Source organism: Thermothielavioides terrestris, chromosome 4, assembly GCF_000226115.1.
Source record: "Thermothielavioides terrestris NRRL 8126 chromosome 4, complete sequence".
NCBI classification, from domain to species: Eukaryota; Fungi; Ascomycota; class Sordariomycetes; order Sordariales; family Chaetomiaceae; genus Thermothielavioides; species Thermothielavioides terrestris.
Window position 1 is genome coordinate 397796 of NC_016460.1, and position 27292 is coordinate 425087.

A 27292-nucleotide genomic window follows, 5' to 3' on the forward strand; every position below is an offset into this window, starting at 1 on the left:
GTTATCTCGAGCTCCGTGCGTCAACGTCTATTAGTCTGCAGACAGAGAGCTCAGGATACGGCGAAATCCAAAAACAGAGCATACCGTCGAGGGAGGATAGGGGAGGCCGGGAATGGTCTCTAGATGGCTTCAAACACCACGGTAGTGTTGGTTGCTCTCAAAACACATTCAGGAGTCACTACAGGAGACTGCGTCTCACAACGGAGTGCTATGTAATTCCGTGGCATCTTAACAACCGCGATCCTCAGAGCTCGAGGTATAGAAACCGATGGGTCTGGCATTCACTTGCCGTGACTGAGCAACCGTGTTTTCAGCCAGAATTCCTCCAGCATACCTAAGTGGCACCAACAGACACCCTTGATCAACAATCTCCCCTCCGCCCAACCCGGACGGAGAGACCCTCACTCCCCGCCCAGCCCACCAAGCTTCTCCCGGGCCTTCTGCTTCGCCTCCTCCGACACGCCGGGGTTGCTGATGCTGGCCTTGAGCCCGCGCGCGACGTTGCCGGGGTCCTTCTGCTGCTGCTCGCCGGCGGTGCCGTGGCTGGCCTGCGAGGGGTCGTACGGCTCGTCCATGCTCTCGAGCACCTTCTTGGAGCGCTCCTTTGCCTGCTCCGAGACCTCTGTTTCGGCCCGCGGGGGAAGTGTCAGTGGATATTCGTGAGGAGTGAATTGGGTGCGGGTTACACAGGGTGGTGAGATGAGAGGAAATGCAAACGCACGCGGATTGGAGATGGCGGCCTTGTGTCCGCGCAGCACGTTCTCTTGCTCGGCGGCGTAGTCCTCGGACGCTGGGACTTCCTGAGGGATATATCCTTCGTCGGCCATGCTGAAGGTAGGAACTTGAACGGGTTGAATCTGATGAGCTTCTCAGGAATAACGTTGAATTTCCTTCACTGTCTGTGGTGCGAAAGATGAACGGTGTGAAGCTGGCAATGAGGGAGCGCCCTTGACAGTACCTCAGGGGGAGCTGGCGATCTTGTACTCTGGGCAAGATGATCTTGGTTTGCATGGATGTGCAAGTCAATGACGTTCGGTCTGAAGTGGGCGGTGGTGCAGGCGCAGCGGTGAGATCACCATTATCTCACTGCGTAACTGACCGGGTCTGTTTGGGTGGATTGCTGTCCGCCTATCACTGGCCCCTTGGATTCGGGGATCCTGTCACATAACAACTCGGTACAGCGAGAGATAGCGGTAAGGTGGTCGATAGTGTACCACAACATCTTCCCAGTCTATTCGTGCCAGTTAATGCATTATGCACCGGCAGACAGCACGTGGCAGAACCGGCCGAACGGCCACGCATCACCCATCTATCTCGACATCAGTAGCCCCACGGACGCCCAAAAAGACATTGGTATCATTCGCAAAACAAGTCAAGCCTGCGCCTTCAGATCGCCGCTCCCGCTGGGCGGCTGCTCCAGCTGCACAAATACGGTCTCCTTCTGCAGCGCCTCGTCCAGCACGTTCCAGCACTCGGTCCCGCGCCGCAGCAGCTCCCAGTGGTCACGCAGCGCGGGCGCGTCCACGGCCAGCTCGAAGCCGGTCAGGAAGCAGAAGCTGATCTCCAGGCGGGCCAGCTCGCGCTCGCTCACGCCGCCGACCTTAGCGAAGCGGCCGTGCGGGTAGCTCAGGTCCTCGAGCGCCTTCATGGCGACGCGCAGGCCGGCCAGCAGCAGGCGGTGGGCGTTGCGCCTGGTGACCACGATGGCGCGCTCCAGCACGGCCAGCCGGTGTATGTAGAGCGACGTGGCCAGGTAGACGCCGGTCGACATGGGGCAGTAGCGGTGTATTCGCAGTAGGTAGTCGGTGATGGAGATGGGCGGCGGCACGCGGCAATAGAACTTGCGCGTGATGGCGCTGTGCTGCACGTTGACGGGCTGCGAGTTCTCGCCGACGACGATGTAAGGGGCCAGCGGCGGTTGGGACCGCTGTGCGCGGTCCGGAGGAGGCGTTTGCGGGGCCCGGTTCTGGGCGCGCAGCTGCACGCCGTCGATGGGCTGTGTGCTCTGCGCCGCACCCGGCGGCAGCGACTGGGGCCGCGCCGGCTGTGACGCCGACTCGACCGTCTGCAGCGGCGAGCGCCCCGGTCTCGGCGAGGTCGCGGCGCTCCGTTGTTGGGCCAGTCGGGCCAAGTTCTTGTCCGAGTTCGACCGCACAATGCTTCTCTTCTCTTCCTCCATCCCCCTCATGTGCGGTATTGTTGGGCTCTTGGGCGGCGGTGTCGGCGGGATGTCCCCCGTCATGGTGACGAGGGCCTCGATTCCCGCGCTCAACAGCCTCAGGGCGGCCTGCGAAGGAACCCTGAAGATGTCGTCGGTCTGAGCTGCGAGAACCGGCGAGGCAGCATGGTCTTTGGGGCTCTGTATCTGCTGCAGCTTAGGGTCCGCAGCGGGGACTGGGGGCGGCGGAGGAGAGGAAACGGCGCTCGAGCCGCAGGCGGCGGTCTCGGGCGGTGGTTCAGCTTCGGCCATGCTCAGCACGGGGTGGTGCTCGGCAGGGCGCGCTCGGGTTGGCCGACAGGCAGTTATCTGCTGACGATCGGAGAAGGCCCGGCTAGCGGCGGTCGGGCGCGGGAAAATCTCGTTCGGGTCGGGACGCTGACCGGGTGCTGGGCAGCGTGTTTCGGAGCGGGGCACGAGTTCACCATGTCGGCCAGGGCGGCTCCGAGGTCGGGTGTATCCTCCAGCTCGCCAGATCCAATATCATGGTCTCTCGCTTGTCGCGATCTCGTATGTATCGGGATGCCAGCGAGATCTCGCAGACTCATGGAGAGTGGGCCGCGCGTATCTCGGGGCAAAATTTGGAGTGGAGCGGGAGTGAATGAGTGGACTGCGCAAGGGAATAGAGCTTGTTTCCAGTAGCCAAATTGGAGTCGGTTCCTGGCCAGGCCGCGCCAGGCACCACGGTCTCGACCGGGTTGGCGGAAGAGAGGTGTGCTCCTCGATTACGGTGTTTTGGGTTGCGGGCTGGGTGATCGTTTGGCATGTGGGAGCAAGTTAGCGGGCGATTCCCCATGTGAACGCGGGGCACCAAGTAGCCCCTCCTTAGGTAATCTGTGCAGCAACGGCAGCTGGGGACTGATGAATACATACTTAACCCCAACCCTAACCCCAACCCAGGAACCTCGGTACCTTGGTGATCAATCACACAGCGAATTCATTGTGCAGCCGGCATCTGAAACCTAGGTACCTAGGTAGCAAGCCGGCCTACACCTCCTCTGGACATTAAAGAGGTCCCGCCAAGACTAATTTCAGCTAATTATCGGCAATGTTTTTACACCGTCAGTATATCGCCAAGATCGCCAAGGTGTTTACGCTATCGCCAAGCGTTAGTTCGCCGGGGGTACGGGGGGCGGCGCCAGCCCCTCGCTAGTTAGGATTTGGGTTAAGGCTAGGATTTAGGCTATAGTTAGGGTGCGGGTTATCCTCGTTTTCTTTTTTTTCGATTTGGTTGAGGTATTATGAAGTTGTTGTTGCGAGTCTTCGCGGTTTTGCATTGCTGATGTTGCTCTAAGTCGTAGCGATCCCGCTTACTGTAATTACTTGTAAGCGGCAACCTCCGAAATTAGTCTTGGCGGGACCTCTTTAACGACGACCCTCCTGTGGAGGACCCGCCTTTCTGGCCCGCTCATCAAACACCCATGCCCGCTGCCCAATCCTCAGTGATCTGCCGGCCGTCGGGCCCGGGCCTGCGAGGGTCAGTTCACACCGCTCAGCGGCCTAGCAGGCTGCTGGCTGTGGCCAAGTGACCAACCTATCCAGAGTGGTAGCACTGGTGAAGGACATGCAGGGTCTCCCGTATCCATCTGCATGCCCAGAAGGGCAACCTTTCCCGATCGATAACACAGTCAGCAGCAGGGGAGCCGGGCAGCTGCAGGAGATGTGGTTTTCCTCATTCGCCGTTGAAATAGGACTCCTGTTGATGTACGGAGTAGTACTACAGGCTAAAAGCAATGGGCCGTGGACCATTCAGGGTCCGAAAAATAACCCGAAGCGCGAACACAACTGCTGCCCCCTCTTTCGCAACGCCGGCCTGCTCTCTCCCACTTCGACTATGTACGCCCCCACGAGACCCAGGACACAAAGGAAGGCACTTGAACATGAGAAGGGGACTGCCTAGCAGCCCATGGCCACCTTGCAGTCGACGACGGCCGTCTGGCCTCCCTGGACGGCCGCGACGGCCTCTTTCAACACCCTCTCGAGATCGGCCGCCTTGTCGACGCGCGCGGTAAACAGGTCTCCTCCGGCCGCGGCCTTCGCAATGCCCGCGTAGTCGGGAGACGGGTCGAACGAGATGTTGATCTCATCGTTGGTCGCCTTGGAGCCCAAGCCATCCGGATGGACCAGCAGCAGCGATCTCCGCGGCGCATTCCAGCCTGCCCATGTCAGCAATAGTCACAACTCACGGACACCACACAGCCCGCGCCACGGGACGCCATCACGCCACCTACCCTTATTGTTCAGCACGATCGTAAGGACCGGGATGTTGTACCGCTTCGAGATCCAGTACACGCTGCCCGGCACCGAGAAGAGGAACGTGCCGTCGCCCACAATCTGGACGACGAACTTGCCCTTCTCGCCCTTGAGCTGCGCCTCGTGGTCCGACGCGAGCTTGATGCCCAGGCTGCCGCCGCCGGACCAGCCGAGCCCCCCGCCGCCGCAGTTGATCCAGTGCCCGGGCAGCGTGGGCTGGATGCTGTCGTGCACAAACACCGTGTTGGTGACGGCCTCGACCGCCCAGATGGTGTCCTTGGGGCACACCTCCCTCAGCTTCGCGCACAGGTGGCTCGTCCCGAACTCCCCGTTCTCCAGCGGCTGAGACCTGGCCGCGATGACCTCCAGCCGCTTCCTGTACGACGCTTGCAGCGCCGTCCACCTCCGCTCGCTCTCCCCTCCCGTCAGCTGCGCCTTGAACCCTTCGTCCGCCTTGAGCAGTGCGGTGATCTGCTCGACCGCCGTCAGCGCGTCGGCGCGGTACCTCTGCTGCGCCTGGATGTAGAACAGCGGCATGATTTGCTTCAGGGGGTCAACGTCGATGTGGAAGATGCGGGCGTCCTCACGGGGCTTGCACTGCGTCGAGATCCACGGCACGTCGCAGTCCAGCACGACGATGGCATCCGCCGTCCGGATGGCATCCTCGCTTCCGTACCGCACCCCCAGCCAGCCCGGGTGGTCCGCCGGGAAGCACATGTCGCTGCCGCCCGTGTCGAGCACCCGCAGGCCCTTGACCGTGTTCGCCAGCTCGACCAGCGCGCCCGGCACGGCCTGGTTCCGGCCGGCATACCCGGTAATCACGAGTGGCTCCTCCGCGCCGGCCAGGGCCTCGGCGATCGTGCGCACGGCGCCGGCCGGCAGCGCGCCCGGCCCGACGGGCTCCCACTCGGCCTGGCGGACGGCGTACGGCTCGATCTCCATCTCCATGACCTCGCGCGAGCCGCACAGGTAGACGGGGCCCTGCGGGGCGGAGCGGGCGAACTGCAGGGCGCGGTTGACCATCTGCTTGACGTTGACGCCCGTCTTGAGCTCGGCCGCGTAGCGGCAGTACTGCGCCAGGATCTGCTTCTGGTCCGGCACGTCCTGGATCCAGTGGATGAACTCGGTGCGCGACCCGCGCAGCTCGCCCTCCTGCGTCACGGGAGACAGGCCCGCGAACACCAGCACCGGCGCCCGCCCCGTGCTCGCGTTGTGCACCGCCGCGCCCAGCCCCTGCGTGCCGACGTCGACGTGCACGATCACGGCCTGCGGCTTGTTTGTCAGCCGCGCGTAGCCGTCCGCCATCGACATGGCGACCATCTGCGGGCCGGGGGTCAGCTTCAGCGCTTCTCTCTTTTATTCTTCTCTGCTTCCCGCGGTTGACGGGAGGGGAGAAGATAAGGGTGCAAGATACGTTGGGTAGCTGACCTCATTCGGGCAGGTGATGATGCGCGGGAACTGCCCCTTCTTCTCGCGCGCGCCCTTGACCATGGCCTCGATGATGCTGGGGTGGTCGGAGCCCAGGTTGACGAAGACGTGGGTCACGCCGGCATCCCACAGCGCCTCGAAGAAGGCGAAGGACGTGGTGTACATCTTGGGCTTTTCTGCGGCGGCGGCAAGCGTGGACGACCAGCGGTTCTGAGACGGGGCGACGTGGTGGCTCGGCGAGGCTGCGGCAGTGATGCTGGTGATGGTGCTGTTGAGCAGGGGACCCGGCGGGGGCGTGAGAGATATGGTTTGCTTTCCTCCCTGCGCACGCGGCGGGGCAGCCGTGCTGCTTCCCGGATTTATCGTGCTGCATGATGCGGCCGACGAGATGAACCGGTGCGTCTCGCCGCGCCCGAGCCGGGTCACGGCTGCTACAACAGCTCGCCGGCGATACCCCTGGATCGCCCGACTGGTTCTCGCCACACTGGGCGGGGTCGCGCTAAGCTTGGCTGGCATCGCGGCAGTTGGGGTGCGGGGTCCGGATGCGGGGTGCGGGGAAGTGTCGATGCGGTCCGATTGGGGTTGTCCAGATCGCCGCGACTGCTTAAGAATTCCGCCGCAGGCCAGATGCCCTGATGCGCCGGAGGTCGTTTACCTTTGTATGTCTTCCTGGAAGGCCCTTGCCTTGCAGGTTTGTTTCCAGGTTTTCACCCGCAAACTCCACTTCGGCTGCCTCGCCCTGCTTGTTGTTAACTGTCGGACAGCAGGGTTACCGTCTTGGATATTCCGATTTTCAGCGTTGAAGAAGAGACGTGGAGCCCAAGCGGATGCTGAACTTTTGTCCGGTCTGCAATCGAGTCAAGACAGTGTGCAGAAAGACCTAGGCAAACCCGATGCCAGCCATTGGCTCTTTATTGCGCCCCGGAGCCCCTGAGCGGAGCAAGCGCTCTGTCGGCTTAAGCAACCCTTGGGCCCCTTGTTGCGAGCGACGTCCGTCCCGTTCAAGGTCAAGTGACCTGCTCTTCAGGGTCGCTGCAGGAATCGAGTTACGTAACTGGCGCGCCCTATCAGACGAACCCAAGACGCGATATGCCAGCAGCACGTTGACGGTCAGGGCAGGGGATGAGGGGGTGAGGGCGCGGTCGCATCCGCCCCGAAAGCGGCCGCTGAGCCGAGGATTGCCGCCCGACTAGCTCCGTTAGTGATGTATTCATGCAGATTCCGCCCCCACCGGGCCGAGGCAGATGGCCCGCGTCGGCATGGGCGCAACTCCGGCAAGACCCCGCTCCGGCGCCGAATCGCATCCGTTCCCTCCGATAACGCAACATCGAGTCGGGGCCGCACATCGCTTGACCGCTGTTCCTCCGCCGCCACTCGGGTGACGGAGCCTGAGATTGCCCATCCCGCCGACCGAACCAGGTTCGGGCTCGGCACCGGTTTGCTTCCACTCGGGAGCCGAGGGAGAAAATCGACTCTCACAGTTGTTCTTCACGAGTGCACTCAGCCAAGGAGCGCTGCTAGTGACTAACCGTCCCCGGCAGAGGATGATGGACACGGGGATCTTGTAGCTGCTCCAAGTGGGTTTGGAGGAAATTGCCTGTCTCTTGTGCAGACAGCCAGCGGCAGTCGAGAGCTAGTAGAGCAAGCCGTCTCGCCAGTACGCCCCCTCGACCAGGTCGTAGCTCTCGCTCAGCGCAAATCGTCGGACATCTGCCGTTGTTCGTGTAGACGTCGCCATAGACGTGGCCCTCACATGGCGTTGAAAGAGGACGCATGGTCTGAAGACTGAGGCATATAGATTTTGTCCATGATCATCAGTCCCAGCCAGGTCTAAGCTCAAGCTTCCGCAGCGTGGCCCGAGTTTTGTTCCCAGAGGCGCACGAGAAAGGGCTCTTCTCCATCGCAAGAAGGGACAAGCATCGTCTATTCTCAGCGAGCTGAATACACGTTTTCGCCTGTGGGGTGGGTCATGCTTGTAGCTGCTTGGGGCAGCGGTTCAATCATATAAGGGCTGCTGGTTATGCTTCAGGTCATGCTTCAGGGAGGTATGGGATGTGTGTAGTATCTGGGACCCCGTGAATAACGCCTAACGGGTGCCCGGGGCAGCGTGACTCACTTAATGAATTGATTGATTGCCTTTGATGCCTGAGTCTCCTCATAGGAACCCTCGCTGTCGGAATCAGGCCCTGACCTCGAGCTTTGCTGTATCTCCGTTGGCCATCTGGCAAGCATCTGCTTCATCTTCTCCCAGTTTTCCGACGCTTCGCTGGGGCAGAAGCGCTGCCAGTGTTCAGCCTACGGATTCAACTACGTCGTGTCCAGGCCAGTATAGACCCGGGTCATTGTGATGGCATCTGCCCAGCGCCCTTTCTCTGTAGTAAGAAAAGAATGGGCGCAGTTCTGGAATAGCACGCGGGTCACGAAGGTCGGGACCTCGAGCCAGTTAATCCGGGGCATTCGGAGTATTCCCCGAGTCACACGCACCATAAGATCACAGCGGAGTCGTCTGTGCCATCCAATACCCCGTGATTCGTGTATTGAAAACTCGACCAGTGAGTGAGGGGATGATCGAACCACCGACACCCTGCGCTTAGAATGCGGGCATCAACCAACAAGGTCTCCAGGTGAGGCCAGAAAGGTTCCTGCGGATGGGGGTTGACGTGGTTGCGCTGCGGCCAGAAGAGGTGCGGGCTGAGAAGATAAACGCAATTGTTGAGAGATCCTGAATATGGCAATGAAGCGTGTTAGTGCATACCATTATAGCGGGTGAAGCGCCCCAACCAACTGAACATCGCCAGGGGTGGAAACCCCTGCAGCCCTCCTTCCTCGTCGTCGCTCTCTTTCACCTTCCGCAGACGACCTTGCCCTCCCGCACCCTCCCCCGTTTGCCATAACAAAAATAACCATGCTTCGCTTTCACCAATGGCTCAAAGACAGATTTAAACCAGGGAAACAGCAGAAGGATGACGTGGTCCCAAGCCCGCTTCCCTACTGCGACGACTGGGCGCAGATCCCAGAACCGGGAGCAGATGCGGGCAAAAACTACGGTCCCTTCTCGCGCCTGCCCCTGGAAATCCGCCAGCACATTCTATGCGACGCATTCGGGGACCGGACCATCCACATCGACCTGACGTTTGATCACCCGCTTATTCGCAAGCCAGCACCGTCGCGGCCGAAGAAGGGGCAGCCCAGGCGCGCCCACTGCGGCTTCGGATCCCAGCTCGTGCGCGACACGCGTCGGCCAAAGAGCTGGCAATGGTTTAGCTGCGTGTGCCACCGCCCACCCGCCGGGGGATCCCGCTCCCCTTTCAGGAGCAGGGTGGAGCCGTGCGAGGACAGCTGCATCCCTGGGCTGCGCATCGGCCAGTGGCCCGGACAGAGAGCGCGGCCGGCATCGCCCTGTCGCTGCGAATGTGCGGATGACGGCGACGTTGTGTGGCCGCCGGATAGTTGCTTTATCGGAGTCACCGGGTGGCTGCTGGCGTGTCGACGGGCGTATGCCAACCCTGTTTCCCTTACCATTCCTTCCAAATCTGGCTTTACTGACTGCTCCCAAGCTACTTCGACGGAATCGACGTCCTCTACCGCACCAACACCTTCCACCTCGCCAGCCTGCCCTTACAACTCCACCTTCCCCGCCTCCTGCCCCCGTACTTACTCGCCAGAATCACCTCCCTCGAACTGCTCTGGACGTTCGACAAGCCCAACCTCTTCGCCGACCCGACTCTCGCCGGCGTGTGGGAGCAGCTACTCGACACCACCACCACCCATCCCGCTGGTTCTTCCTCCCCGTCCCGCCCCACAATTACAACCACAACCACAACCACCACAACCACAACCCCCTCCCAACAACCGGGCGACGACACGCCGCCGCCGGCCGCAAGCACAAACGCGTTCCACGCCCTCTGCAGCGCACTGCCAGACACCTTCCCCGCCGTTCGCCGCCTGCACATCGCGCTGCAGGCACACCTGCAGCCGCCGGGCGCGGTCCCCGAGGCTGATGTCCTGGCACAGGTCGAGCGGGCGTTTCTGCGGCCTGTGGAGGACGTGTTTCGGCGGTTAGCTCGGGACGGGAAGGCCGGGGACGGGGATGCGGGCGGGGAGGTGGAAGTGCGGGCTGGTGGAGGTGGAGGTGGCGGTGGCGGTGGCGGCGGCGGCGGGAGCGCAGGCAGGAGCGGACGCTCATTCTACGTGAAGGAGAGAGGACGGGAGTTCAGCGTCGCGATTCAGTGCGGGGCGTGGGTGGCTTTTTCGATGAGGGAGTGGGCGAGGGTTGAGCAGCTGCAGCAGGGGCATCAACATCAACATCCCAGTGATGGAGGAGCGGGGCGGCAGAGGCCGTGGGAGAGATGGTTCATGTTTGAGCGTTTTGAGGACGGGTCCTGGCGGCAGGCTATCTGGAGACCGCTTGGGCTTGCTGGGGAGGGGATGGGTGAGGGGACAGTGCGAGGCGGTTACTGGCTGGTGCCCGGGTGGGATGATTTTGAGGTGTTTGGAAGAGAGTACTGGGTGTTTGATTGTTGGGGGACGGGAGTCGGGGGGGAGGCGTGGTAGTACGGCAAAATCATCAGGCGTTTGCGTACACAGAGCAAGTCATAGATCGCAATTCAATCTCTAGAATAGCATTCCGGCTACTCGTGACACCTTGCCCCGCAAAAACTGCATGCCCCTACGCCGACGCCGTCGCCACCGGCACGGGCTTCCCGGTAGAGATGGTGGTCCGCGGCCCCGTCACGCCGATGCAGTACCACGTGTCGGCCCACAGACTCGAGCAGTCGCTGCCGACGCCCGGATTCCACTTGATGAAGTCGCTGTGAGCGCCCACTGTTAGCACCATCCCGCATGACAAATCTCAAGGGTCACAGGAGAAGCTCACTCCAGCGAGATACCCGCCGCCGCGGCAATGTCATAGCAGTACAGATCCTTGGCGTCCGGGCCGCGGTAGTAGAACCGCACGCAGCCGGCCACCATGCCGGGCATGGTCGGCGACGGCGTCGAGCCGGGCTGGCCAGTCGTCGTCGCCGATGCAGTGTCCGACTTCGTCGTCGTCGTGGTCGGGAGGCGCCCGTCGCCGGGCAGCGTGACAGTCGAGGTGGGCGCGTCCGTGATCGGCGCCGTGGACACGCACACGTAGTAGTCGGGCGTGAGCCCCTTGCAGTCGGCGCCCAGGGCCGGGTTCCAGGCGACGAGGCTGGCCTTGGCGATGCCCGCGGCCGACGCGATCGAGTCGCACGAGTCGTCGCGCGACACGAGCCAGTACCGCGTGCAGTTGGCGGCCACGCCGGTCTGTGTGGGCAGCGTGCCGGTCGGCGTGGTCGGCAGCGGCGCGGTGCGCGTGGCCGGCGTCCCCGGCACCGCGACGCAGTAGTAGACCGAGTCTTGGATCCCGCTGCAGTCGCTCAGGACGCTGGGGTTCCATGAGATGAAGTCTGAGCGGGCATGTTGATTAGTGGCCATGTCAGCAGAGAGAAGGGCTGGAGCACTACTTACCCGCCTCGGAGAAAGTTCCAAACGACAAGGCGATGGTCGAGCAGTCGTCGCTCCCCACGGCGAGATACCAGGCGGTGCAGTTTCCGGTCGTTCCGGCGGCGATCGGCGACGGTTTGGCCGTCACGGTCGGCGGCATGAGGCTCTTGGTGGACGCATAGTTGGCCACGCAGTAGTAGACGCCGCGCAAAAGGCCGTTGCAGTTACCCTTCAGAGACGGGTTCCAGGCAAAGAACTGGTCCTTCGTGATGTAGTTGTAAATTCCCAGCACCGTGTTGCACGTGTCTCCCTGTTCGCGCGAGTCACATGTCAGCAGGCGGAACACTCAGCTCGCGGGTCCTAGACGGTGGCTTACGTCCGCTGCCTCGTAAAAGTTCTGGCAGCTGGATGGGATGCCTGACGCGAGGGGCGAGGCCGTGAAGTTCTGCACCACCGTGGCAGGAGGCGGGACAAAAGGCGTCGGCGCTGGGATCGAGGCATTGGTCGGGCTCGTCGACCAGCCGATGCTCACCGACGTCGTGGGTTGCACGCCAATGCAGATGTACCAGCCGAAGTAGAGACCGCTGCAGTCATCGCCGAGCGTCGGGTTGTACTCATGGCTGCCGGACATTGAGAGTGAGTTTCAATGATCCCCCCATCAGCTCAAGCCGGGATGTACTCACAGTTGCTCCTCGGTAAGTCGGGCTCCGTAGAGGTTCACAATGGATTGACACGTGTCGCCCATGGCCACCCAGTGCCACCTGTTGCAGTTTCCCGGCTGGCCAGCCGGTGTGCGCTGGGGAGGTATACCCGTGGCCGTGTAAGGGGCTGTCAGATTGTAGGAGGTGACGGGGTTGCGAGTTGAATACGGCGTTGTCGTTGTCACTCGGGTAGTGGTGCTGCTGTGGTGGCTGCTCTTAGTCGTGGTACTGCCTGTTTTCGTCACACGGGCAGTGCTCGAAGAGCTGCTGGGATGGACGTTTTTGTCTATGCCCACCTGAACACAGAGACGCAGATCAGTCAGTTTCTCGGATTTCCGGCCAGGCAGGAGGATGCGGGACGCACACAATACGCGTATTTCGCCCAGAAGTTGGTGCCGCAGTCTCTCGACACCGCCGGGTTCCATGCGAAGAACTGGTCGGCCGTGATGTTGTACTTCTTCTCTAGGTCCAAACAGGTCTCTTTGGCCGCGACGATGTGCCACTTGTCGCAATTGGCGGCAATTCCGGGCAGCGTCGGTCCGGGAGCCCCAACGCGCACGCAGTAAGAGGAGTCGACCCGGAAGTTGGTAGTGCAGTCCGAGGACACGGACGGGTTCCATGCCAGAAACTGCTTGGCCGTGATGTTGTACTTCTTCTCGATGGATGAGCAGCTGTCCCCCTTGGCCACGGTATGCCACCCGCTACAGTTCCAGACTGTATCCGGGAGGGTGGTTCCGGCTGGAGAGCTCTCTTGGGCCAGCGCGCACTGCGGCAGCACCAGGAGCGATCCCAGCGCTGCCATCAGCTGCTTCAGACCGAGTTTCGAAGCAGGCTCCATCTTCACGGCTCTCGAGTGTCCTGGGCCTGTTCGAGCGTCAGTGATGAGCTTGGTATGAGGAAGCTTCTGGTGAGCCCTACCGCGGGGTGAGAAGTGAAGGCGTCCCGTGTGTGGGCAATGGTTCCCAAGAATCTGCTGGTTGACCTCGACGGTGCCTGCTGCGCCCGCTCGAACATGTGGCAATCTTGGCCGATCCGGACGACACTAGCAGAGACTGGACAGCATCCGCGCGGATCGCGGTCTGCAGCGCGAAGCTGCCGATCACCTTCGGATGCTGACTGGTTGCTCAACCAATTCCTCCGGGAGGCTCAGCACTAGTGTACGCTAGGTAATTCATCCCTCTCGATGCAACATGGAGGAGCCGCCGATGAGGTCATACACAAGGGGACGGGCTGAAATTGATGTCGTCTATGGCGAGGCATGTGTGATTATGCAATTACACCCTATCCGGACTCTGCTGGTAGACGCGATCGACCTCCTGGCGGCCCCTGCCGTAGCATTGCCAAGATCGCCGGCGCCTCCCGTTCCCCTGGTGCCCTGCTCAGCCTTGTGATCGGCGCGGAAGGGCCGGGAGCAGCCACCAATGGCGGCCAGCGGACGAGGCCATCGGTATGGGTACATGTAGTGTACATACAGTGCATATGTAAAGGATTCAAGCTCTCCACAAAGAGAGACATCCCACTCGCAGCGTGGCGGCAAAGGGGCGCAGAGTTTGCGGTCGACTCCAGTCCCTTGCAGCGGCAATTTTCAAGCCTATTGGGCCATTTCCGCGATCGGCACACCGCACCACGCGCAGAAACTGGGCAGAGTCAAGCGAAGGAGGACCGCACCGCTAGAGAGCATGAACGACGCCGGCCCGAAGGACTTGCGCCGAGGTGCCGCTTAGCCGCCATCGGCCTCCGTTTGTTGACGCGGTGACCGGGCCCATGGGGCAGATCGCGGCCCAAGATGGCAGGTCACTGCCGGCAATACGAGATGACGTGAGCTGTGATTTCACTCCGCAGCGAGCCCGGAGCATTTGTCACGTTGAAGTGGCTTAGTTGAATGCCGTCCCTCATCGGGCTGCGAGGCGTCTCTTCGCTATACCGAGGCGCGGACTATCGGAAGTCCTCACTACTGGGTACAGAGGTCTGCCCCAGGGAGCTCGCCGTCTCACGAGGGGATAACCTCACGTTAACCTTGACGAACTCTTTCTCGTTGCCCAACCAAGCGAGGCGTACTCCTGCCATGAAGAGCCTTCAGGTCCTGGGATGGCTTCACGGCCTCTGGCCGGCCGTGGAAGCCGCCGTGTTTCAGGTCGCCAACGCCTCGTACGCCGCGAGCCAGCTGCAGCCCAAGCTACACGCGCGAGACAAAGACCCGTCCGACTTCAGCTGGGTCAAGCGCTGGGCCGCGGTGGGCGACAGCTTCACGGCAGGCATCGGCTCGGGATCGCCGCTGGGAAGCTTCCTGACGGACGAGCCGGGCAACACAAACTGGTACTGCGCCCGCTACGACACGGCGTACCCCATGATCATCAACGAGGCGCTGGGAGGGTGCGTCGAAAACTTCCAGTTCGTGGCCTGCAGCGGCGACCGCACAGGCAACATCTACAAGCAGATCCAGGAGCTGGACGGCAAGCTGCACCTGGTGGTCATGACGGCGGGCGGAAACGACCTCTGTCTTGTGAGTTTCTGGAGGAGCGCGCGGGATGCTGCGAACAGACACGGACAGATGCTGACTGCAGGTCAGGCGTCGATGATCGAGAAGTGCGTCTTCCGGCCCTTCGACGGAGAGCAGGCCTGCAACGACGTCATCTCCATTGCCGAAAAAAACCTGGACAACATCCTACCGGGCAACCTAAAACAGCTGCTGGACGCTCTCAACGATAAGATGAACGACAACAGCATTGTCGTGTTCAACGGATACGCGCAGTTTGTGAGTTCCTGATCCTCGACGATTGCCAAGTTGGCAAAGTGATGGAGTACACTGACACAGCTGAGGACAGTTCAACACGGAGAACGAGGATTGTGCGACGAAGCAAGACTGGACCCTGTTCAACCTCCTCGCCCAGTCGGGGCTCAAGCTCACGGTGGAGCGGCGCAAGAAGTTCAACAGCCTGGTCGTGAAGATCAACTCGGTCATCAAGAAGGTCGTCGACGATGCGAAGAAGAACAAGAAGTACAAGTACAAGATCGGCTTCTCGGACTGGGACTCGTGGCCGAGCCAGGGGGTGGCGGGGCAGTTCTGCGACCCGTCGTCGACGGGGGAGTACCCGGACCCGAAGCAGCCGGACCTGCAGTTCTTCAAGCCGGACACGCGGATCGGGGCCAACGGCGAGCTCAAAAAGCGGCGGCGCGAGGCGCTGTACGCGACGTACGACAACGAGACGATCTGGCAGCACGAGCTGACCGAGGCGGAGCGGCGGCGCCGGTCGCTCGACGAGATCTACAAGTCGCTGCTCTACCACTCGGTCAACCCGCAGGCCGAGGCGCGCCACATGCTCGACCGGCGCAACCCGCTGCCGCCCAAGTGCCCCGGCGACACGGACGCGGAGATCCAGCCGCCCAGCATCGGGCTGCCCAACGACATCGCCAAGAACTTCCACCCGAACGAGCTGGGCCACTACACGATCGCGTCGTGGGCGCTGCAGACCATGATCGACCTGCGCGCCGAGGTGCTCGGCGTCAAGCCGCCCGAGTGCGTGCCGGTGGACAAGTTCACGTGCTGGCAGGAGACGGGGTCGCAGAAGTACTCGAACGAGCCGTTCCTCAACGCGCAGAAGGACGACTTCTGCGACGGCGTCGAGGAGGGCGACCGGGTCAACGGCTGGTCGTACGCGCAGTCGTACGGCGAGGGCACGCCGGACGAGACCGAGTTCAAGGTGACGCTGGGCAAGTCGGGCGCGGGCTCGGACGCGTTCAGCAAGGCGGAGTGCAAGGACAGCATCGACCGCATCATCAACGGCTGCGACGGCAACGACCCCGAGAACCCGATGGACTGGAAGTTCGGCGGCGAGTGGCAGCGCGGCCGCTTCACGTACCAGGTCAACCCGTCGCGCACGAACCGGCCGTGGCCGGTGCCGACCGCGCCGTCCGGCAGCTGCAAAGGCTGGTGGCACGGCGTGTGGAGCAGCTACGTGATACGCGGCAAGGGCTGGGCCACCAACGACTTTGGCCGCAAGGCGCTCGAGCCGTCCGCCCGCAGCTGCATCGGCGGCGGCCTGACGCTGTGGCGGTTCAAGTACTTTGACGAGCCGGACGACGACGGCAACGAGTGGCAGGCCGACTTCAACACGCCCATCTGGGTGCGCGCGCGGTGCTTCAAGAATAACAAGGTCCAGTTTGAGGCCGGCGGTTTTACCGATGGCTGCGGCGGCAACGATTAATACGGGGGGTGGTCGGAGTTTTGTAAGTAGTAGACATACGGTGGGCTCCTGGGTTCAGGGGTAGGAGGACCACGGGAAATTTACCTGGTCATTAGACGCCCCGGTGTTTTGGTCTGAACAACAAGTCATCGCAGATATCGTCGCTTCAAATCAATCTCAGTTGCTTCCAACTCTGGCCTTCAGTTGCATACCCGAGGCACCTCGTCCAATTGTAGCGGTGTTGCAACAGATAAATGGGACCCGTGGTTCCGAAAAACCTCCCATTTCAGCTCAACCTGCCATCCGTCTGCGCCGGGTTCACCGATATTTACTGAGGCCAGCCCACGATGCCAGTCGTGAAGCGCGGACCCGCCTGGATGCTCTCAGCCTGCTGCTTCAGCTCGTCGACGTCCCAGTTGGCCCAAGCCAGCTTGCCTCTGAGAAAGGCAGCCTCGGGGCTCGCCATCCAGACAAGGAAGTCTCCGGCGAGTGAGACTGACAGGACCGAGGTAAGCAGAGATATTCAGCCACGCAAGAGGAACGACCCCACCTTGAAGGGCGGCGCAAGGGACAATGGGAGGGAGGGAAGGAGAAGACTCACTGTCATCCAGCGGCACGCCGTCCAGCGGCTGTTGCATGCTGGCGAGCAGCGGCGTGTCGTACATGCCGGGGTGGGCGGAGGCCACGAAGAGGTCGGGATGCTCGGCGGCCAGGTACTCGATCACGCGGAGCTGGGCCATCTTGGCCGCGGTGTACCCCGACATGAGCGGGCCGAGGGCCAGCGGGACCGCAAGCATGCCCGTGGTCAGGCCGATCACGGCGGGCTGCCGGTCGCCGCTGCGGTTCGCGGTCGGCAGGAAGGCCCGGATGGTCAGGAAGGGCCCCTTGACGTTGGTCTGGGAGGGAGTCCGGTTAGCTCGCACAACCGTCGCCCGTCCGGCTCTCGCTCAGCTGCGAGGCTGCGCCGGTGGGAGTATTCATGATCACCTCGAAGCTTTGCCACCACTTGTCCACGCTGGCGGAGGCAATCGTGGAGTTTGGCGGGCCGTACACGGCGTTCAGGAGCAGGACGTCCCAGGCGCCCACGGCGGCAGCGACGCGCGCCAGACCCGCCTCGTCGGTGATGTCCACGACGTGGATCTCGACGGCGGGGCCGCCGGCGGGGTGGGCCGCTGCGATCAGCGAGGCGGTTCCTTCCAAGGTGCTCGCGGTCCGCCCGAGGAGGACCAGGCGGGCAGCGCCAGCCTGCGCGAACGCCAGGGCTGCTTGTCTGCCGACGCCGGTGCCCTAGATATGAAGCCAGCGCACTGTCAGAGACCGTTCCAGCGTACTGGGTGGAGGCAAGAGGAACTCGGGCGGCTTACGGCTCCCGTGATGACGACGGTTCTCCCCTTCTGGCTGAGCTCCGGACGGAGCGGGGAGATGGCCGGGTAGGTAGCTGTGTGCCAGGTGGCGGTAGGGGATGGCAGGGGAGCCGCCATAGTGAGCACTCAAATGGGCAGTTTGTCGGGAGCGATGGATGTTCGTGTCTGTGTTTGTGTCCGTGTGGGCAGGGTATGTGATTGAATGCGGGCGTTGTCCAGCGGATTGATATATCGCCCAAATCTCCCCTTGGCAGTCACTCCCGCCCCAGCTTCCAACTCCTTGAAATTAATAAGCCGGTGTGCGGGGTAACGACCAGATGATAGAGACTGGCGTGCATGCGGTCAGCATTGCGAGCGTGGTCGCTCGCTCCGTGCCGCTGCGCAGCTGCGTACCTATTGCAACACATATCGCCAACACCCCAAGTGGGTGAGTACCGGGGAGTTCCTAACGTCGTGGTCGGGCACACGTTATTGCAGAGAAGGCGCTAAGGAGTGCCCACTCTTGTTGCTCTGTATTCGGCGCTGCGCCATGGTAGCGACGCCGGCGGCCGCATCCCATGTTGGGTTCCCCTATAATGCTGTGTCACGTCCAACATGAAGCATTGCCGCGTAATCTTAAGACCAGGCGGTTGGGGGTTCCCTCCCAGCCCCCAACCGTCCCGAACCGCCAATCACACTCGCGGGGCCTCGACTTAAGAGGAAGCTATCTCAGTGAGTCTCTCGAGTTACAGCTCGCATCGGCCTCGCTGGTGTGGCCAACCCAACACTAAACATATCTTCCCGTCAACCCCCCCTCCCCCCCCTCCTCCCCCTTTGGGCTAACAAGGACGGGGTCCTCGCAACAGCCTATGATGATACGGACCAAAAACCGGTGCGGCCGCAACGTGACGAGCCATACTCAATGCACATACGGACCTAACCTATCCGAGGCCCAGTTCCGCAGCGGCCCCCAACACTGGAACCCCAATGCCTGTACGAATTAGGCATCCGCCGAGGCCAACCAAGACCAGGAACTGCCCACCTCAAACATCCAACGACCGGCCGGTGGACCTCGGTGTCGGCCACAGAGCAGACGGTGGTGGGTTGTGAGATTCGGCCCTAGGAGTTCGAGCTTGCTAGATGCTGCCATGGGCCTTGGCAGCATCAGATGGCGGGCCGAGTAATTTCAACACGCAAAGAGTGCGAGGGCGCGACAACGCTAGGGCAGCGGCGATAGGACCAGAGCCCGTGCAAGAGTCTGTGTTGATCGTGCGTAGGCTTTCTTTCCGTTCGGCCCGGGGGTTCGCATCTCACTGCCCGGAGTATAATGAGGCGATTTGTAGTTCTATGATAGCACATTATTTCAAGTTACGATTTTCTCTTCCAGCCTACGGCTTCCCCAGATGGGCGTGTCGGTGTAGAGCTTGAAGAGTATCCGTAGTCGTCCAGTATTATTGCTCCTGTCTGCCGCTACCAACTTGAACTTTCTTCTCATCAACGAGCTAAGATCTGGCCGGCAAACTTCAAGCCACAAAAGAGATTCCAACCATCACCCCAAGCCTACACCCGCCTCCAAACACCAAGCTTCACAGACAGCTCGAGCCGTCGTCGCCGTGGCCGGAGCTCTTGGAGTACAGCTTCTTGAAGTTGGACGTGACGGTGCCGCCGGCCTTCTGCAGCAGCTCCTTGCCGCGGGCCGACTTGCTGCGCCCGTACAGCTTGTGCATGGCCGCGATGTCGCGCTGGCTCGGCGCGCCGTTGATCGGGATGCGGCTGCCGTCCGGCTTGAGCAGGATCGGCTGGCGCTGGTCGTTGCCCGGGCTGGCGTCGCCGATCGCGCCCGCGCCGGACGGGTCTGCATCAGTGTGAGCATGTGTGCGTGGTCTTAAGGGGGTTGGGTCTTTGGGTCTCAGGGGGTGGGGAGAGGGGGGGGGGGGGGGGGGGGGGGAGAGAGGGTAAATTACAGATCATGATGGAGTCCCAGTCGACGTCCTTGGCGCTCGTGCCGGCGGAGGTGGCCACGCCCATGACCCGCGGCATGGGCAGGTAGTCGCGGGCGCTGAACTGCGCCTTGCTGGCAAACTCGTAGTCCTTGCACAGCATGTCCATGCCGATGCGGTCGCCGTAGCCCCGGCTCCCAGGGTTTTGGACAATCAGGCCGCCGCCGGCCATGCGCCTCGCGTAGTCCTTGAGGTTCTCGCACCGCCAGTTGCCGCCGTTCTCGGGCCCGAACACCGAGCCGCCCAGGGCGTTATGGATCGTGCCGCGGCTCCAGAAGGCCGGGTTTTGGTGCTCGTGGTACAGCCCCCAGGCGTGGCCCAGCTCGTGCGCGACGTTCTTGACCTGATCCAGCATGCCCATGGACGTGCTGGTGGTCAGCAGCATCTTTGGTCGAACGTCGGGATTCTTCGATTGGCGGATGACCGAATCGACCTGCGGCAGGGCCTCGAAGGTCGCCATCCTTCCGCTATCCCCGGTCGACTGCACCAGCAGGGTGTCGAACCGCTTCTCTCCCTTGCACTCGTCGTCGCCCACCTCGGCGAGCGTGAATTCGCTGCCAAGTCCCTGGCTCAGCCACAGGTCGTGTGCCGCGAGGAGAAGCCCCTCGAGCGCCTTCTTGTCGTCCGGCTTGTCGAAGCAGTAGCGGATCTGGCGGTTGCGCCACGGCATGCGGTCGCCCTCGCTGGGATCATCATTGATGACGAAGTAGCGCCGGGCCAGCGCATTGCTGCGCTCGTTGCTCACGGGCGGCTGCCAGACATGGCTCCCGGCCAGGACTCGGCGCGTCCCGACCACGAGCGCGACGAGAGACACGAGCAACAATTTCATGGCGACTCGTATGGGGAAAGGAAAGATTGGCAAACACATAGAAGGATGTCGCGATACTGGTGCTGGAGTACAACAGGGAGGGGAGGACAACAAGGAGGAGCACCCTGGGGAGATCCGATGAATCGTCGGGGGACCAGACCGCCGGTTTGCAAGCGAACGCTGCCAGAGCTTCCACGGTACCCATTGCATCCACAAGTCATCCCGACGGGCCTGGACGTTCGCCTACATGCATCTATCGCATACTCATAGTCCCCTCGCTAACTCGATCACATCCGACGTGACCCGGTTGTGCCGGCTCCGGCTGACGGGATTGACATCACCGCATGGGCTGTGCTGTCAGCGCATGCAACATTGCCATCCTGCAATGCTCCCAAACCCCCGGCGCCCAATTTGGCGGTGGAGCAAGAGGATTTCGTACCGGTACCTGGCTGCAGCCCTGCGGGGACACCGGCAGTGCTTGGCGGCGATCCTTCGCTCTTCGCGTCTTGAGCCTTCGCCACGCCTGTAACGTTGTCCGCTCGTGGGGCCGGCCGGCGATCGCCAGCGTCGGGTGAGACAGCTGCTCGCGCTTACCATTGGCGCGACATCGGTCCGGATATGGGAATAGGAAAACGAGAAGGCGGCCATGCGGCCGAGAGCGCTCGGAACTTGCTTGCCGGCCGGTTTCTTGAGGCCAGATGCTTGTGTCTGGTCTCTAGGTCTCGAGCAAGTCGGGACTGCTCTGCTTCTTTGACGTGTCGCTGAAGCCACCGTCCATCTTTCTGGCCTGCGTGCCTTCCAGGTTGCCTTGACCCATCACCCCGACGGCTCACCACCATGAAGGCCTCTCTGGGATGTACGTTGCTCTGGCTCGGCCTGGCCGTCGCAGCCAGCAGTTATGAAGAGGAGTTCATGTCCCAGGCCCTCCGGAGCAAACGCGGCCAGCTATTGATACGCGACGACTCTGATGACGGCAAGTGCTCCAAGAAAAAGCCGTGCAAGAGCGGGTGTTGCGGCCCGCTGTAAGTTGCCTCCCCGACTAGAGGGAGGTCGTCACGGCGGCTAACAGACGTTCAGGGACGACACGGGAGTCGGCATCTGCGGCACGGGGCCCAAGTTCTGCGGCAAAGGCTGCACCTCGTCGTGCGACTACAAGAGCGAGTGCGACCCGGGCTGGGGCATGCAGTGGTCCAACTCGTCGAAATGCCCGCTCAACGTGTGCTGCAGCCAGTACGGCTTCTGCGGTACAACGGACCAATACTGCCAGGGCAAGGTTGTGTCGGTGCCTCAGTGCGACCCGAACAAGAACAGCTCCCATGCCCGGACCATCGGCTACTACGAAGGCTGGAACTGGCAGCGCCCCTGCGGGACCATGAAGCCGTCCCAGATCCCGATCGGGTACTACAGTCACGTCTACTTTGCTTTCTCCCTCGCCAACCCCCACACCTTCCGGCTGGAACCCATGGACTCGAAGACGGGCACGCTGTACGACGGCGTGGCCGAGCTGAAGATGCGCCAGCCCAGCCTGGAGGTGTGGATCGCCGTCGGGGGCTGGGCCATGAACGACCCGGGCCCGCACCGGACCACCTTCTCAGACATTGCGAAATCCGAGAAGGCCCAGGACGAGTTCTTCGAGTCGCTGATCACCTTCATGATGGCCAACAACTACGACGGCGTGGACATCGACTGGGAGTACCCCGTGGCCGACGATCGCGGCGGCACCGAGGCGGACTTCAAGAACTACGTTACCATGATCAAGCGCCTGCGCCAGCGTCTCAACCAGCTCGGCGTTCCCAAGGGCCTGTCCATCACGCTGCCTGCGTCGTACTGGTACCTGCGCGGGTTCGACATCATCAACCTGGAGCCCCATGTTGACTTTTTCAATGTCATGACCTACGATATCCGTGAGTATTCGAATCTTCCCAACCATCTCCAGCTAGCTGGCTGACCTCGATCGTTTCCCCTGTACAAAAAAAGACGGCGTCTGGGACGCAAACATTCCCTCTCTCGGGCCGTACGCCCACGCGCACACGAACCTGACCGAGATCGAGGAGGCGCTCAAGCTGCTCTGGCGCAACAACATCAACCCGGAGCGGGTCAACCTGGGGCTGGGCTTCTACGGGCGCAGCTTCACCATGAAGGACCCGGGCTGCATGGCGGCCGGGTGCGAGTACAAGAGCGCGGGCAAGGGCGGCAACTGCACGGGCACCCCGGGCGTGCTGTCGGCGCACGAGATCACGCAGATCATCAAGGGCGGCGCCAAGGTGACGCGCGACAACGCCGCCGCCGTCGAGATCGTCACCTGGGACAAGAACCAGTGGGTCTCGTGGGACAGCACCGAGACGCTGGCCATGAAGGTCAAGTACGCCAACGAGCGCTGCCTCGGCGGCGTCATGGTCTGGGCCATCGACCTCGACGACGGCACGCTGATCAATTCGCTGGCCGACACCGGCCGGCCCACCTACGACTACATCTCGAACCTGCCGTGGATGACGGGCTGTTTCGGGTCCGAGTTGCCCGACTGGGCGTTTTTGAATGACACGGACACGGATGACTAGGGAGCTGATGGCGGAGGTGTTCGCGATTTTTTTTTTTCTGACCTGGTGCAAATCGTTAAAGAGCGACGAGCCAGATACAATATCCTGAGCTTAGCCAACATGCTTCACACATCTCGTCTGGTGCTGATGATGTCCGTCTGGTTCTTGATGAGTATTGATCTGGAATGCTAATCCGCCGACTGCTCGAACACCCAGCCCACAATTTGACGACAGACAATGTGATTACAAGCCAAGGATGGCGTGGCCATCAGCCCATCGAGCCAGATTCAGTATTTCCTTGATCTTCGCTGCGAGACCATCTGACACAGTGTGGACCAGTTGTCGACAGCTTCTTGCGGGGCAGTATAGAGAAATTGCTTTTGGTATTCCTGGTTGACAGGAGGAAAGGAGACAGGACCCATGCGAGGAGCGTCCTGTTGGAACCGCTGCGCAGGCTCGGGAAGATGAAGCTATCACGATGCAAGCGATGCACACAACTGGGAACAATCGTGGTGTTGAGGATGTTGTATTGTGGGAGAGTTCTCCTGATCAGGAGCCCAGTCTTGGGCGGCAGTTGGGCATCAAGCCGGTGGATCCTAATCTCGGTGGGCCGGCCCGGAGCCCCGGGCCGGGCCGGTTCTGACACGTCCAGGTCCATGAGGTCAGACACAGGTTGGGGGCTGAGGGGAGGGAAAATGTCCATTTCAAGTCCGAGGTCACGCTCGTAATGAAAGGACCTGTGCCTGAGGTCCTTGCGAAAGGGCATCCAATCGAACACAATGGACAGTAGCTGCAGCTCCGGCATACACAGCATTGCCCGCGATGCCCGCACGACCAGCTCGTTGAAGACGGGTTGAAACTCGCGCGCGCCGGGCAGGCGGGGATTCTTTTTTTGGATGGCATAGCGTAGGCCCTCTGGCGTAGAGGGATGGGCGTGGATGACGATGCGCTCAATGTGTGGCCACGAGGGCGGCGCTCCCGACAGCGGTTCAGGCCAAAAGAGCTCTGGGCTGAGAAGGAAGCTCCCAGTCAGCTGCAGGGACCGCAACTGCTGGGAAAGCTTATGAAGCACGGGAGTCAGGGGATCCGGTACGGCTTGGGGAGAAGGTGTGAAATCGTCAGGAGTGGCGAAAGTAGTGACGTGAAGAGTAAGGTGCTGCAAATTACCCATTGCCAATGCCGACGGCGAGAGACGTGTTGCCAACATCTTCCTCTGTTCCGACTTGACCGCCATCGCGGGATTGAATGAATCCGCTGTTTCCAATTGGACCTCGGTGGCGTCGGTACACGCGGCCAGGCAGTCGAACAGCCAGTCAGGATGGCTGCTGCTCTCATAGTCGCCCTTTGCCCGTCTCCACGATACTGTCAGCCCGCTAACGCCTCTGAGCGGCTGCGGTCTCCAATACAGGGAGGAACGGTAGTTCGGAGTTGGGGCAGCCAGTGGCTGGGGAGCACCACCCGCGACAACTTCAAGTTCCAGGGTTAGGCGCTCGAATAAGTTGGAGGGCAGGGGTTGCGACTGATCGTTGTTAGCGAAAGCTAGCCAAGCAAGTGACACACACCCGCCGACTAGGGGAGCGTCTCACCCAGTAGAGACGGAGAAACGCCCACAGACACTTGAGCTCGAACGCCGCCCAATAGTGGTACACTTGATTCTCAGAGAACCCGCGCTTTTGCTCCGCTTGTGAGTCAACCGGCTGGATCACCATACGATACTTGAGATGACGGAGATGGCAACGGCGGCGGCGGTCCGACAGAAAGGACTCTAGCATCGGCATATCGCCAAAGTTGACAGTCAGCGAGCTGAAGAGGTGGCGTTCTACGGCATACTTCCACCGACGCGAGAGTGTTGCGAAGCTTGATAGGCGTCTCTTCCGCTTGAATCTGGCTAGATGGTCAACGATCCTGTTGACAGCGTGCTGAGGCAGCCTGTCCATCTTGCTGATTTCTCCAACACGGGAGGAATAGGAAGAACAAAGCGGTCAATGGCGTCCGGTGGCTATTGCAGCAGCCCAATCCGATCCACACTTATACAACACCTCAGAGCTGTTGTTTGCGAATGGTTCATCGGTCGTCATTGCCAGCCGTCTTCTACGCCGCTGGCAGGAGTCAGATGGCATAATATTTGGCAATGAACAACATACTACAAACTTTGGACCAAGATATGCTTGCATTGCTTGCATTGCTGCAAAACTGTGTTGGCCCCGTCACTGACACACGGCAAACCCTGAGGAGACAAGATTGACGCCTAGCAAACTACCTTGATGATGCCCGAGAAGGAGCGCTTCTATAGTAACGTTGTTGCTTCTGGGCTGACCGCCACCATAGCTGGATTTGGCATCGGAGTCAGGAGAGGAGTTGTGTCTCTTTGACGCTATCCTGGTGCATGTCAGCCGGCCCGGCAAAAGGGATGAAAGAGTAGCGATGGATGGGGAGCAACCGCATGGCCGTGCCCGCGTTGTGTTACATGAATTCCTCTTGTCAACCAGAAAGCCCGGGTTGTGGAAACGGCGGAGCGTACGAGGAATCGGAGGTTGGTGCTCATTTTCGTACCGGGTATTTCGTTGATTGCTACTGAACGGTCAGGTAGTCAATGAGCGCAGGGCAGCATATTGCCGCAATTAAGCTGGTACTACCCTCGCCCCGAAGGTCGTGCTAAATATAGACCGGGCAGAACGTGGCGTGGATAAAGTACGCCGACGCCTGTGCTCGCCGTCGGTGTCTGCCCGGGCAGCCTAGCACTATGTGAAATGGCGGCCAGATGATCTCCGGTTACTGAAGACTGACTGCCTGAAACTTGTTCCAGCTTTCCTTGATCGGAATCGCCATGATGGTGCTCCGACATGCCCTGCTCCTGGCAGGAACTGTTGTCATCGCCGGCCAGTCGACACTTGCGCAGGACACTCCTGTCTCCTCCGTGGCTGCTGCCGCCCCTTCGACAAGCCTTGAAACGCCCTCCTCATCAACTGTGTTGACAACCTTGGCAACGACTTTGCAGACCACTGCCGTACCGCCGCAGTCCGCCGAGCCATCGACTCCGGAGACCAGCTCGGGTGCTGTAGTTGCCTCCTCCTCCGTTGAGACTTCGGCGCCAATTTGTGAGAGCACCGACAAGCCATCGACGACCTCAACCTCCCCCAGCTCGACCACGCACGTAGTGGTTCACATGCCGACGGGATACGTCAACGTCACGCAACTGGAGTGGACCGTAGTTTGGCGGCGGTGTACCATGCCGTCGACGAAACCGACTTTATTGCCGACGCCTTCGTCGCTGCCCTGAGGAGGATGGAGATGATGCGGCAGCACCAGGAGCCTGTCTTTCATCTCGAGCCAGTGGCCGTCCAGGCGGGGGCAAGGGTGCTGTGATTGGGGCCATCACGGGCGTTGCTCAAGAGATGGGTCTGGACAAACAGCAAGTCAAATATCTGTTTTTCACTGGCAATCTGCAAGCAAATCTATCAGAGGAGATCGCTCAATGAGAATCTATCAGTGACATGACAGCCCACGCAAACTAAATCCAAAAGCCCCATGGATTGTGCCAAACACGCCACGCCGGAATAGTTACCACGGCCCAGTGCCGGTTCCCGTCGATGCTCCGCGCCGTCCCCTCCCATCCATCGCTCCTTCGGCTCTCTTCGATTACCAAATACCACCCTAGTGCGTCAACTAGTTCCAGGATATCCATCTGCTCCTTGCTCATGGCCAAAATGGATCACCTCCCAATCCTCGTCGCCATCGAACCCTACACAGCGCGACAACAGTCACATCAACCTGTCACCCAGCGCACTCTACCTCCGCTCAACCGCCACCTACTCTCCCTCCACCGCCTCCTCCCCATCCCGGCCGTCTCCGCCAGCGCAGTGCCACCCCACATAAGAAACTCCAAGCCGCCCATCCGCGCGTGGCGCCGACCCCGACCGCGCCATCCACTCCGGTCCGGGCGCGCGCTCCACCACCCGCCGTCACCGCAGCGCAAGGCAAAGCATTGCCATGCATTTCATACTATTCCGTGCGGAACGATTCGATAGGCGTACATAATACCCCGACATCAGCTGCAGTTTTGTCGACCCCCCCCCCCCCCCCTTTTTGCGCAGAGCAGCAGATGTCAAACAAGGAATGAGAACGATTGTCCTTGCATCAGCATTTGTTGCCCTTATAAGGAGGAGGGCCGAGGGCACATCAGTGGCTGGAAGAGAGCCGGAGAGAAGAGGATGTAGATTGAGGAAGCTCCTCCCACATTTTGTCTGATTCTGATTCTGATCCTGCGCTGCTTTACCCATTGCGTTGGCATTATGCCATGACGTAGAGTTGTTCCCCTGCTGAGTTCAAAAAAGCACCTGTCTCCAACTTCAAT

General features: G+C 61.1%; 10 protein-coding genes across 10 annotated transcripts; 2 read left to right on the forward strand and 8 right to left on the reverse strand.

The window, feature by feature from the left end:
• Nucleotides 1-157: 157 nt before the first annotated feature.
• THITE_2118263 (uncharacterized protein) lies at nt 158-1191 on the reverse strand. The gene is made up of 2 exons (XM_003654958.1): nt 722-1191; nt 158-622 (listed from the first exon to the last, which is right to left on the reverse strand). Exons 1-2 carry the CDS (start codon nt 825-827, stop codon nt 402-404), a joined length of 327 nt encoding a protein of 108 aa, XP_003655006.1. The 5' UTR covers nt 828-1191; the 3' UTR covers nt 158-401.
• Nucleotides 1192-2616, reverse strand: THITE_2118265 (uncharacterized protein). The gene has a single exon (XM_003654959.1). It carries the CDS (start codon nt 2468-2470, stop codon nt 1373-1375), a length of 1098 nt encoding a protein of 365 aa, XP_003655007.1. The 5' UTR covers nt 2471-2616; the 3' UTR covers nt 1192-1372.
• Nucleotides 2617-3796: 1180 nt separating this feature from the next.
• Nucleotides 3797-6784, reverse strand: THITE_2118266 (uncharacterized protein). Its single transcript, XM_003654960.1, has 3 exons — nt 5900-6784; nt 4450-5791; nt 3797-4374 (listed from the first exon to the last, which is right to left on the reverse strand). The coding sequence occupies exons 1-3, from the start codon at nt 6413-6415 to the stop codon at nt 4115-4117; spliced, it is 2118 nt and encodes a 705-aa protein (XP_003655008.1). The 5' UTR covers nt 6416-6784; the 3' UTR covers nt 3797-4114.
• A 3784-nt stretch (nt 6785-10568) lies between these two features.
• THITE_121467 (carbohydrate-binding module family 50 protein) lies at nt 10569-12868 on the reverse strand (the record flags this gene model as incomplete). Its single annotated transcript, XM_003654961.1, has 6 exons — nt 10569-10710; nt 10776-11306; nt 11416-11675; nt 11742-11985; nt 12049-12362; nt 12431-12868. 6 exons carry the CDS (start codon nt 12866-12868, stop codon nt 10569-10571), a joined length of 1929 nt encoding a protein of 642 aa, XP_003655009.1.
• Nucleotides 12869-14131: 1263 nt separating this feature from the next.
• THITE_2053289 (uncharacterized protein) lies at nt 14132-16271 on the forward strand (the record flags this gene model as incomplete). The annotated part of the gene is made up of 3 exons (XM_003654962.1): nt 14132-14569; nt 14684-14821; nt 14892-16271. 3 exons carry the CDS (start codon nt 14132-14134, stop codon nt 16269-16271), a joined length of 1956 nt encoding a protein of 651 aa, XP_003655010.1.
• Nucleotides 16272-16578: 307 nt separating this feature from the next.
• On the reverse strand, nt 16579-17731 carry THITE_2053065 (uncharacterized protein; the record flags this gene model as incomplete). Its single annotated transcript, XM_003654963.1, has 4 exons — nt 16579-16745; nt 16852-17146; nt 17238-17537; nt 17615-17731. 4 exons carry the CDS (start codon nt 17729-17731, stop codon nt 16579-16581), a joined length of 879 nt encoding a protein of 292 aa, XP_003655011.1.
• A 1448-nt stretch (nt 17732-19179) lies between these two features.
• Nucleotides 19180-20422, reverse strand: THITE_2053998 (uncharacterized protein; the record flags this gene model as incomplete). The annotated part of the gene is made up of 2 exons (XM_003654964.1): nt 19180-19448; nt 19558-20422. The coding sequence occupies 2 exons, from the start codon at nt 20420-20422 to the stop codon at nt 19180-19182; spliced, it is 1134 nt and encodes a 377-aa protein (XP_003655012.1).
• Nucleotides 20423-21238: 816 nt separating this feature from the next.
• On the forward strand, nt 21239-22959 carry THITE_2054382 (glycoside hydrolase family 18 protein; the record flags this gene model as incomplete). Its single annotated transcript, XM_003654965.1, has 3 exons — nt 21239-21423; nt 21479-22305; nt 22379-22959. 3 exons carry the CDS (start codon nt 21239-21241, stop codon nt 22957-22959), a joined length of 1593 nt encoding a protein of 530 aa, XP_003655013.1.
• A 575-nt stretch (nt 22960-23534) lies between these two features.
• On the reverse strand, nt 23535-24875 carry THITE_113425 (uncharacterized protein; the record flags this gene model as incomplete). The annotated part of the gene is made up of 3 exons (XM_003654966.1): nt 23535-23577; nt 23676-24457; nt 24501-24875. 3 exons carry the CDS (start codon nt 24873-24875, stop codon nt 23535-23537), a joined length of 1200 nt encoding a protein of 399 aa, XP_003655014.1.
• Nucleotides 24876-25710: 835 nt separating this feature from the next.
• Nucleotides 25711-26638, reverse strand: THITE_113426 (uncharacterized protein; the record flags this gene model as incomplete). Its single annotated transcript, XM_003654967.1, has 3 exons — nt 25711-26079; nt 26167-26298; nt 26504-26638. The coding sequence occupies 3 exons, from the start codon at nt 26636-26638 to the stop codon at nt 25711-25713; spliced, it is 636 nt and encodes a 211-aa protein (XP_003655015.1).
• Nucleotides 26639-27292: the final 654 nt, after the last annotated feature.

Bases quoted from the DNA above. Each gene is read 5' to 3' on its own strand.
- THITE_2118265 (XM_003654959.1), bottom strand. From the start codon at position 2,470: ATGGCCGAAGCTGAACCACCGCCCGAGACCGCCGCCTGCGGCTCGAGC.
- THITE_2118266 (XM_003654960.1), bottom strand. From the start codon at position 6,415: ATGCCAGCCAAGCTTAGCGCGACCCCGCCCAGTGTGGCGAGAACCAGT. The intron at 5,792-5,899 runs GTCAGCTACCCA...CCCGGCCCGCAG, and splicing joins TCATCACCTGCCCGAATGAG to ATGGTCGCCATGTCGATGGC. The intron at 4,375-4,449 runs GTAGGTGGCGTG...TGACATGGGCAG, and splicing joins GATCGTGCTGAACAATAAGG to GCTGGAATGCGCCGCGGAGA.
- THITE_2118263 (XM_003654958.1), bottom strand. From the start codon at position 827: ATGGCCGACGAAGGATATATCCCTCAGGAAGTCCCAGCGTCCGAGGAC. The intron at 623-721 runs GTGCGTTTGCAT...GGGCCGAAACAG, and splicing joins GGCCGCCATCTCCAATCCGC to AGGTCTCGGAGCAGGCAAAG.